Source organism: Triticum aestivum, chromosome 1A (assembly GCF_018294505.1).
Source record: "Triticum aestivum cultivar Chinese Spring chromosome 1A, IWGSC CS RefSeq v2.1, whole genome shotgun sequence".
Lineage (NCBI taxonomy): Eukaryota > Viridiplantae > Streptophyta > Magnoliopsida > Poales > Poaceae > Triticum > Triticum aestivum.
Window position 1 is genome coordinate 310,472,269 of NC_057794.1, and position 11,325 is coordinate 310,483,593.

At 50.0% G+C, this 11,325-nt stretch overlaps 1 protein-coding gene across 2 annotated transcripts; it reads left to right on the top strand.

Moving 5' to 3' along the window:
• The first annotated feature begins 1,024 nt into the window (after nt 1-1,024).
• Nucleotides 1,025-10,453, top strand: LOC123047703 (uncharacterized). Of its 2 annotated transcripts, none has more exons than XM_044471241.1 (2): nt 1,025-1,686; nt 10,073-10,453. In XM_044471241.1, exons 1-2 carry the CDS (start codon nt 1,166-1,168, stop codon nt 10,077-10,079), a joined length of 528 nt encoding a protein of 175 aa, XP_044327176.1. In that variant the 5' UTR covers nt 1,025-1,165; the 3' UTR covers nt 10,080-10,453. The 2 variants fall into 2 exon arrangements, with proteins under 2 accessions (XP_044327176.1, XP_044327175.1); XM_044471240.1 differs by having other exon boundaries at nt 10,129-10,453.
• The last annotated feature ends 872 nt before the right edge of the window (nt 10,454-11,325 follow it).

An 11,325-nucleotide genomic window follows, 5' to 3' on the forward strand; every position in this document is an offset into this window, starting at 1 on the left:
TATGACATTCACATGGGACCTTAGTGATTTTTCTGAAATTGTTATATGGGCCTATAGTCCATCACATATTTCAACACCATCCACGGCAACCTCCCATCCGCGGTGGAGGATGAGGGGCATCAGAGGAGGAAGAGATAGCAGGTTTGGGCGTTGGCTAAGCACGAGCAATGCTACACACACGAGCAGAGTTTTACAAGATTCACGGGATAACTTAGTTGGGATCTCTTGATTGGATAAAAATTAGGGTGAGGGGCCACCTCCCACTGAAAATCAGGGGAAGAAGATTAGTTAGAAGCACAATCCGTGAAAGGCCCGTAAATACCCCGTGCATTTATAATTATTAGCTGAGCATATAGTCACGAATCCAAAAGTCGGCACTCGATGTTCCACTTAATAACAAAACGGTAAAAGCACTTTGAAGATCGAAATTGCAACCGCTGCAGATTCGGAAACTACCCAAAAGATAAGACTGGTCGTAATGGAAGTATCATAATTAATAGCACGCATATCAACTAGTCAATTTTGATGACGTGGTATGAAATTAAATGAAAAAAAATAGTTGAGTATCATACTATGATACTGTATCATAATAAATGCTATGCTACTATGTCTCATACATGTCAATAAATAAAATCATCTATGATACTATGCATTAGAAAGATAGTATCACACACTAGTATCATATGCATGATACTAGCTTATGATATCACCCATTACAAGCAGTCTAAGGCCTTGTACAATGGGAGGTGCTTAGAGAAATAAACCAAAATTTTTTTAAGCACCGATGCTTATTTGTAAAGGGTAGACGCTTAACTAAGCGTTTCTCCTATAGAAATAGGAACCGGTACATAAAAAAAATCTAGTTTATTTTTCTAAACACCTCTCTAAGCATCTTTCATTGTACAAGGCCTAAGTGTCACACACGTGGCACCAAGACAATTGGTCCAAACGCCCTAATCACTATTGGATCAATTAGCACGAATTCTGGAACAAAACCAGCTCCACGTCATTTGTTGTTGTCGTCCGTTCCAAAATCGCATTACACCGCACGACCCGAGCAACGCCAACCTTATCCACCGCGCTTCCTCTCTTGTCTTCCTCCCTCCCCATTTCTATCTTCTCCTCTCTCAAATCCGACGACTCCCAGCGATTCCATGGCGAGGTGATGGCGTTTTGCAAGGAGGAGTCTGGGGGCATGACGGAGAGACGCGAGAGGTGGCGTGGAGCTGGGCGGGGACGTGGCATGAAGAGGAGGAACTCGGCGGCATCGGCGCCTCAGGGAGCTCGATCCGAGCTGCCGCGGAGCTCCAGGCGGCACGCCTTCCTTCCTGTTGCGGCGGAGCTCCAGGGAGCCACGTCGTGCAACCCCGCCGCCGCGCAAGCTCTATGTCCCTGCGCGCGGTACCCCGATGGCGCCTCCTCCTCGATCTCAACGACGGCATCGGCGACGCACGAGGTGGAGAGGTGGTGGCCGCACCTCCTCATCACAACAGCCGCCGCCATGGCTCCTCGTGCGGGTATCTGGCCGCCGGCGCCGTCCAGGATAGGAGCTCCTCCGCGGGGCCGTGGCGGGCTTGAGGGAGAGGGGCGCCGTCCGAGACAGGAGCGGTGGTGGCCACTGTCGACGAGTTGCTCCACGGCCTCCACCAACCCATGCCCGCACCCTCCTCCCCCTGTTACAGCTGAGTTCGTCCCTGTATCTTTTTAGTTCGTTTTGTTTCCTCACCGGTACGTACTGAATTCCCAGCAGTGTTTCCACTGAATTCCCTAGCTGTGTCGATGATTCATGTGTAGAATGAAACAGTTCGAATTTGCAAGATCATTTTGATTGGCATTCGACTATACATTTTGGGGGTGTCCATGAACTATATGTTAAGCTACATGTATATGTGTGTGTGAGTATTGTACGTAGTCTCTACATCAGGCTAGTATAGCTTACGTGTGTGCAGTTTTCCCTTACGCACACACGTCCCTCCACCTCTCGAGCATGGCCACTCCACGATCTCTATCGTGGCTCAAGTGCCCGCTGCTCCCCTGTATATGTAACCCCTCAGATGAATGGAATCGGCGTGTTCGATCTCTTTCCCTAAAACATGGTATCAGACGCTGCCGCAACCAACCCGTTTGCGCCCGATCTGTCCTCTCCTTCCGCTGCCATGGACACCAATCCCCTAGCCACCCCTGACACCTCTGACAACGATGCGTCCGCTCCGGCCGCGAGCGCGCCTCCGCCCTTTGCTCTGGCGAACGCCCCGCCCGCGAGCGCGCCTCTGTCCACCGTGCCCCCGGCGCCGCTGCTCGCGCCCGGCGCTTTTCCGTCCACGGTCCTGCAGACCATTGACATCTGGCATCACGTTCCGGTCACCCTCGACCTCCATGCCGGCAACTACGCCCAGTGGCGACGCTTCTTCCTCACCATTGTCGACATGTTCGGCGTGCGCGACCACCTTGTCGCTCCTGCTGCCCCTCGCCGTCGCGATCCCGAATGGGTCATGGTCGACCACTGTGTCGTTCATTGGCTCTACTCCACCGTCTCCCCTGAGCTGCTCGACGCCGTGATGCAGCCCGACGACACTGCCAACGTGCTCTGGGCTGCGATCGAGGGCATCTTCCGCGACAACAACCTCTCCCGGGCGGTGTATCTCGATGCCGAGTACCACGTTGTGGTGCAGGGCGACCTCACGGTGATGCAGTACTGCACTCGCCTCAAGTCCTTCGCGACCTCGGCCAGCCTGTCTCCGAGCCGCAGCAACTGTTCAACATGTTGCGCGGGCTCGGGCGCCAGTACCACACCGCGATCCCCCACCTCACCTCGCGTGTCCCGCTGCCCACGTTTCTTGAGGCCCGCTCCTTCCTCCTCCTCGAAGAACATCGCGCCGAGCAGGCGGCTCGCCAGCAAACCGCCCATGCTCTCATCGCGACGCGCCCGCCGGTCAGCCCAGCGCCCCCGACGCCTTCCTCGATGGCGGGGCTGGTCGCGGGCGTGGGCGCAACCGCCGCCGCGGTCGGGCAACGGGGGGGGGGGGGGGGCTCGTCTTCGGCTCCACCACCTCGACTCCGCCCGTTCCACGCCCGGCTGCGTTACCAGGCTCCTCCCCGAGCGCCCCCTCCTGGACAGGCATGGTCCAGGTGTGGCCTATGCCCTGGCGTGCGCCAGGGGCCGGCGTTCTCGGGCCCCGCCCGGGTGTCCCGACACAGCAGGCTCTCTTCGCCGGTGGTGCGCCTGCCGCGCCACTCTCGTATGGCTATGGCGGGTATCCTGCGCTCCTCCCCTGGTTCACCTACGGGTCGCCAGGGGCCAGCTCCAGCAGCGCGCCTCCACCACCGCAGTAGCCCTGGGACATGGGTGGCCTTCAGACTGCGCTTCAGGCCGCGCACTCGTCCTCGCCGCCGCCGCCGACCAGCACCTCGGACTGGTACATGGATTCGGGCACCTCATCGCACATGACCTCCAACCCTGGTACTCTCCACTCCCTTCGTCCTTCTTTTCCTCGTGATATTATTGTTGGCAATGGCGGCCGCATGCCCATTACACACACTGGCCGCGGCTCGCTCATCGCTAACAACTCCTCTCTCGAGCTCCACAATGTGCTCCTCTCTCCCTCCATCACCACCAATCTTCTTTCTGTACGTCGTCTTACTCGCGATAATCCTGTGTCCATGGAATTTGACACCTTTGGGTTTTCTGTCAAGGATATCCGCACCCGCCTGGTGATCCTTCGGTGTGACTCAATCGGCGACCTGTACCCGGTGTGCTGCAACCCTGCTGTCCCGCACGCTAGCTACTTCGCCGGTATCGCGTCTACTGAGTTGTGGCATAGCCGTCTTGGACATCCCTGCAAGGAGGTGCTCCGTTCAGTCGTTAGCATTTCTGGTTTCGAATACTACCTAGTTATCATTGATAGCTGTACGCACTATGTATGGACATTTCCTCTTTGAAACAAGTCTGATGTGATTTGTGTGCTCACTGCTTTTTATGCCTATGTTCACGCTCAATTTGAGCGTCCTATCCTGACTTTGCAAACCGATAATGGCCGCGAGTTTGACAACCTCGCCGTCTGCTCCCTTCTCTCTCGACACGGCACAGTCCTTCGCTTGTCATGCCCCTACACGAGCCAACAAAACGGGGTTGTCGAGCGTGCTCTCCGCACTCTGAACGAGGGCGTGCGCGCGCTTCTCTTCCATGCCTCACTCCCGCCTCGCTTCTGGGCTGAAGCGCTCGCCACCGCCACGCTCCTTCACAATTACAAGCCCTGCGCGTCTACTTCGCCGCGTACCCCGCATGAACTCCTTGGCGTAGCTCCCGACTACTCCGCTTTGCGCGTTTTCAGCTGCCTATGTTATCCCAACACCACCTCGACCGCGCGTCACAAGCTTGATGCTCACTCTGTGGCATGTGTTTTCTTGGGCTATCCCCCAGATCATCGCGGTTATCGCTGCTACGACCCAACCACTCGTCGCGTGCTCACTTCTCGCCATGTTCGTTTTGACGAACTCACCTTTCCCTTTGCCACGCCGCAGCTACCACCCGCTCCCACGATCTCTCACCCACGCCTCGTGCCAGTGCCCACCCGTCCTTCCCTGACCACGCACCTCAGTCAGCCCACGCCTTGCCGCTCTCCCGAACGCGCGCACACACCTAATTTGAACAGTGTCGTCGGATCCCCATCCTGCGGCCCACATTCAAACCCTCCCTCACCCACTTCCCCCGCGTCGTCCACTCCCTCCTCCAGCCCATGCACGTCCGGCTCCTATACATCCGTCGGATCTTCATCCGATGGCTCAGGCCGCTCCGTTGCTCCACCTCCTCCCGCGCCAGGGGTCGTCACTCGTGCACGCGCCGGCGTGTTCCGGCCAAACCAGAAGTACGCCACGGACTACGTTTGCATTGCCTCTGTCGCCGCTTCCCCGACGATCTCTCCACTCCCGCGCTCTGTGCGCGTTGCTCTTCGTGATCCCAACTGGGTCGCCGCCATGCGAGAGGAGTTTGCCGCTCTCACTGAAAACCGTACCTGGGAGCTTGTGCCTAAACCTTCCCGCGCTAATATCATCACGGGAAAATGGGTTTTCCGTCACAAACTGCGCGCGGACGGCACTCTTGAACGATACAAAGCGAGGTGGGTTGTGCGTGGCTTCAACCAACGCGCTGGTGGCGACTACGGGGAGACGTTCTCTCCTGTAGTTAAACCAGCGACCATCCGCACCGTCCTCACTCTCGCCGCGTCGCGTCGGTGGCCAGTCCATCAACTCGATGTGAAGAATGCTTTCTTGCATGGCACACTCCAGGAAGAGGTTTACTGTCTTCAACCTGCGGGCTTCATCGACACTGACAAGCCAGATCACGTGTGCCGTCTTTCCAAGCCTCTGTGTGGCTTGAAGCAGGCGCCGCGCGCGTGGTTTCTTCGCTTCACCGGCTTCATCACCACCCTTGGGTTCACGGCGACCCGCTCCAACAGTTCGCTGTTCACGCTCGCGCGCGGAGCTGACGCCGCGTACCTGCTGCTCTACGTGGACGATATCGTCCTCATGGCCTCCTCCGATGCCTTTCTTCGTCGCATCATCGCCGCGCTCACCGCCGAGTTCGCCATGAAAGATCTTGGCGCCCTGCACTACTTCTTGGGCATCCGCGTCACGCGCTCCAATGCTGGCTTCTTCCTCTCGCAAGAGCAGTACGCCGAGGACGTGCTGGAGCGTGCCGCCATGGACAACTGCAAGCCCGCGCCTACACCGGTGGACACCAAGGCCAAGCTGCCCGCGGCGACAGGCCCCCGAGTGGCTGACTCCACTGAGTACCGCAGCCTCGCCGGTGCCCTGCAGTACCTCACCGTCACACGCCCGGAGCTCGCCTACGCCGTCCAGCAAATATGTTTGCACATGCATGATCCGCGCGAGTGCCATCGTGCGCTGATCAAGCGCGCTCTCCGGTACATCCGCGGCACTGCATCCCTCGGATTACATCTGCGCGCGTCCTCGACACTTGATCTCCGCGCCTACACCGACGCCGACTGGGCTGGCTGCCCGGATACGCGGCGCTCCACCTCGGGGTACTGCGTCTATCTTGGCGACACTCTTGTCTCCTGGTCGTCCAAACGCCAGCCGACCGTCTCCAGATCGAGTGCTGAAGCTGAGTATCGCAGTGTTGCCAATGCGGTGGCTGAGTGCGTCTGGCTCCGACAACTTCTGGGCGAACTCCGCTGCTCTGTCAAGACGGTGACGCTCGTGTACTGCGACAACATCTCTTCGGTGTACCTGTCCATCAATCCAGTCCATCACCGGCGCACCAAGCATGTCGAACTCAACATTCACTTCGTCTGCGAGCGCGTGGCCCTGGGCGAGTTTCGCGTCCTTCACATTCCCACGCGCCAGCAACTCGCCGATGTGATGACCAAAGGATTGCCCGTTGACGTCTTCCACGACTTCCGTTCCAGTCTCTGCGTCGCTCCTCGCGCCGTCACGACTGCGGGGGGGGGGGGGGGGTGTTAAGCTACATGTATATGTGGTGTGTGAGTATTGTATGTAGTCTCTACATCAGGCTAGTATAGCGTACGTGTGTGCAGTTTTCCCTTACGCACACACGTCCCTCCACCTCTCGAGCATGGCCACTCCACAATCTCCATCGTGAAGTGCCCGCTGCTCCTCTGTATATGTAACCCCTCAGATGAATGGAATCGGCGTGTTCGATCTCTTTCCCTAAAACACTATAGATTCCTAGAATTGCCATAGGAATATGGACTGATTTATCATGGCATCCAACAGATGTTGAAACTCAAAATTTAGATTTAGTTGCCATGGAAACTCAAATTTTTAGATTTGCCATGATGTGTTGCCAGGGAACTAAAAAAGGCTTGTGTTGCCATGTAATTTCTGATCATTTTTATAGGGGCATTTGCATTTCAGCCCCTAACTCGAACCCAACTCAGATCTACCCCTAAAAAATCATGTGCTCAAATTTTCCCCTCGTCCGTTAGGTGTGCTTATACAAATGCCCTTCTGTACAGTTTCCACCGCAATTTTGCATATGCATTTGCCATGGCAATTTTAGTTTTTTTTTGTGTTGTTTGACATCCCTAGTAATTTAACTACAGAGAAAGTTTGGCATTTTTATAAAAGTAACATGGCAAATTCGAATGTGCATTGCCATGGCAATATTTTCCATATTTTCTTTGTGCTATTTTTTGTCCATGGAAAATTTGTTCAACATTTTCCCATGACAAAATTTTCAAAATTCACCCATGGTAAATTGTTCAAAATTATGTCTTAAAAATGTGTTATTTTCATCCATGACCAACACTCAAGTTAACTCATGGCAAATACGTTAATTTTTTTTGCCATGGCAAATGTGTAACTTTTTTTTCTCATGGCAAACGCTCTAGCTCAAGGTAGTATAAGAAAATTTTCCACATGGCAATTTGCTCAAATGTTTTTGCCATGTGAAAAATGAATCAAGACTCATGGCAACATACTAAAGTTAGCTCATGACGGCAAGTTAGCTAATGGAAAATTAACTTTTTAGCAGGAAAAGTTTTCATCCTTGGCAAACTTTTTTTCCCATGGAAAATTGTTCAAAATGTATGCCATGGCAAATCTGTAATTTATTTAGTTAGCACAAGGAAAGTCCCCCCATGGCAATTTCGCGCAAATGTTTTTCCCATGGCAAATTCCTATTTCATAGCCATGGGGGAACATCATGCCATGTTAATTGTCAATTTGTGATGTCTACCTATACTATGCTTTTTCTATGTCATTTTGTTAATGTTTTGTTTTTGTACATATAGTAGTTTTAGACAGTTTTTTATTTTTCTAAAAAACTCTGTGCAAAAGGAAATTGTGTCAAGCCTCCTGGCCTAGGAAGGGCCTGGCTGACGTGGTGAGTGTGCAGGCTGTCGACCTAACCTACCGAACAGAATCGTTCGGTGGATCGATGGTTCCACCGAACGAATCGTTCGGTAGGGTGGTCCTCCTGCCACACATGTGGTGAATATCGGCGTCCAAAAACTACCCAAATGATAAGTGCCACACGTGTGGCACGAATCAACATGGTCCAAACGCCTCCATAACCATCCATCTTGCCACATCAAACAGATGACATCAGCAGAATCGTTTTGGTTTTTTGAATTAAAAATCCATTTTCATCATTAAATCCTTCTCAGTGGGATCTTCGAAACTAGATCCCATATTGATATGTTTCGACGACTTTTTTTGGGGGGGAGGGCAAAAAGTTGTCATGATGTTTACACTTAAGTTGCCATAACCACGGCAAATTTAATTCATGGATCATAGCAAATTTTGGTAATTCATCATGGCAAATTTAGTTTATACATCATGTCAATTTTAGTATTTTGACCATGAAAATTATTTTTTGTATGGACCATGGCAAATTTTAGTGCATGTATCACGTCAAATTTAAGTACTTCACCATGGCCATTTCATTTTATGGTTCATGGCAAATTTGAGTCATTGATCATGCATTTTTGAAGTAATTGACGACGGATTTATTTTTAATTATGAACCATGTCAAAATTATTTCATGGATCATGGCAAATTTTAGTAATTCACCATGGCAAGTTTAGTTTATTAATTCCCTTTTTTATAATGTCAAAATTTAATTTAAACGTAGTAGAAAAGGTAATTGAAACATATCATGGCAAGTTCAGTGTAAACACCATGGCAATTTATGTGCAATGCACATGGCAACTTTTACAAAAAAAAGTCGTCAAAACATATCGATATGAGATCTAGTTTCGAAGATCTTGTCGTGACGGATTTAATGGTGAAAACGAATTTTCAAACAAAATTTTTATTTAAGAGATAAAACATTTTAAAAACTGGAAACCTAAAAGGATTTCTACATGCATGCATGCGGTGACATGGCAATCTGTTGCTATAAGAACGTTTGATCAGGACGGTTCGTCTTCTCCTAGACTCCCTCCATCCCGCCCCTCCCAATTTTGGCACACAGCCAAAACAATCCCAGAAAAATTCAAAGACAACGCAAGAACTAGCCGCTGATTCCACCCCATTCCCCTCTTTCCTTCGGGTCTTCGTCGGACGGCAACCATGGACAGCGGCAACGACGGCAACGACAACGGCGGCGGCGGGATCCTGGAGGGGTACAGGATCTGGATGGGCGCGAGCGTGGTCGTGGCATTCTTCATCTCCATGGAACGGTTCTCCTGCATTCACATCCACACCATGGACGACGAGGATGACTACGACCCTGAGGAGGCCAAGGATCGCCCCCTCATGCTCTCCCGCCCCCAGGCCCTCCCCGAGTACTACTACGACCGATCCGGGTCCTCCGCCTCCTTCGCCAAGATGTGAACAGGTCCTGGCCCGTATTGGGATCATATTGCTATTTCTTTGACCTGTTTATTGATTAGAATTTTTGTGTGTGTTGTTTTGTGATTCATTCAGCCGCGCCATGATCTGATTGTGTCGTCGTGTGAGGTGTTCAAGAAATATAGCCCTGCATTCTTCATGTGTGATTCGAACGGCCGATTAATCTTTCAATTTTGTACCATCTATTCACGAATCTTCTATTAATTTGATTCCAAGACGGTCATATTAATCCTGTTTTACATATTTCTGGCATTCTTTTTCCAAAGGAGTGGAGCTAATGCACATGTAATTTGGACATGCAGCACCATGTTTCTGATAGTTCTAACACTTAGCTGGAGCCCGAATCTTATTAGTTTCAGATTATGTTTCTGCACGAATAATTCGTTTCAGATGTTTGGAGAGAAAATTGGCCCTGGTAGTTGTTTCCGTATCTCAAGTTTATTCCCTTTATTCCCCAATCTGCAAGGCTGCAATTGTCTACTTCTTTTTTCAACCTTACATTTGGTAAATTTGCAACTATATATAGCGTCTGTAAACCGTTGCAACTATAGGTTTTGTGCAGCACCTTTTGATTTTCATCATTTGGTAAGTAGTTTATTCGGCTTGCTAAATCTTGTGAAATATTCAAAATCGGTTGTTGGACAACCGTGCAACTTGTTTCAAATTATCAAATTAGTTCGGAGCGTGATTTTTATGTTTGCAATGGGATTTTGAGTTGTGTTGCATTATGCAGAACATGATGGCACTAGCACAGGAGAAGTTGTGATGATTGAGAGCATATTATGGCAGGTGGCGAGTGAGGTGCTCGGTTAAGCAGAAGGCACGGTCATCGAATTTTGACGATTGACGACTAACTTTGATTGGGAAGGAAGATCTGTGGAGAAAAAAATGAATGTAACTAGCTACTGCGTGCTATGTGCTGTGGTCGAATTAGGCCATATGCCTTGGATGTCCGTTCTTTTCTTCTTTCTAATTTCGCTTCATCTACTCGGTGATTTCCGGACCTGAATAGTATTTTGATTACAGAATGAGAAGAGGCCTTCCGTTTGTTTCAAAGAAACGTATACAATGATACTGTGAATTTGTTTCAATGAAGAGATTTACTGTTACTGAAGTATCCTCCAATTCTATTTTACTTGCCCTTTCTTGCGAAAATTGTAGTTGTCATGTCATGTAAAAAAAACAGTTCTTAATAGTGCATTCAGGTCAAAAGGCAGTCCTTTTGATCTAGAGGTTGAATCTGTTTCCGGAGCGTCTTACTTAGTTTGTCGCAGCTCATGTAAGAGAACTGATTTGTTTTAGAGAGAATGCAAGAGAACCGAAGTTAGGATTATCAAGACGGAGTAATCATCTGAGAAAATAGAGTATTTGACAAAAAAAACTAACATTATTGGGGTCTCGATCCGACAGAAATACCACTTTAAAACTGCCAACAAAGATCAACGACTTGAATCTATTTATTATTATTTTTGCTAAAAATTACCACTTTTGGATAATGGCCTGTTTAAACTATTTAAATGTGTCCATGACAAACGGGGCCCACTTGTCAGGGCTGATGTGGCAAGAAAGTCAACTCCATTTATTTTAATTGTTATATTTACCGTTATATAGGTGGGACCCATATGTCAGCATCTACCTTCTTCCTCCTCCTCTCTCTAGCATTTTCTCGAACACCTTGTGTGCATCGGGCAGAGGGCAGCATCAGCTGGGGAGGAGATTTAAGAGAAGACTGATAGAAGAAAATAATGAATCTATGAACATGTCACAAGGAGTTGACGATGATGGATTTGATGAAATTGATAAAGTGATGGAGACCGAACATTGTGGTGGATACAAAGGTCGAGATATTGGCAGTGGAGAATACTTTACTCAAGAGGAGCTCTAGGGTATATATATCTAAAATACAATCTTCGTGGAGAACGCTATTGAGCAGGCCAAGAAGCGCAACCTTTGACCTAACGGTTACACCTTCCTCTTCTATTAAAG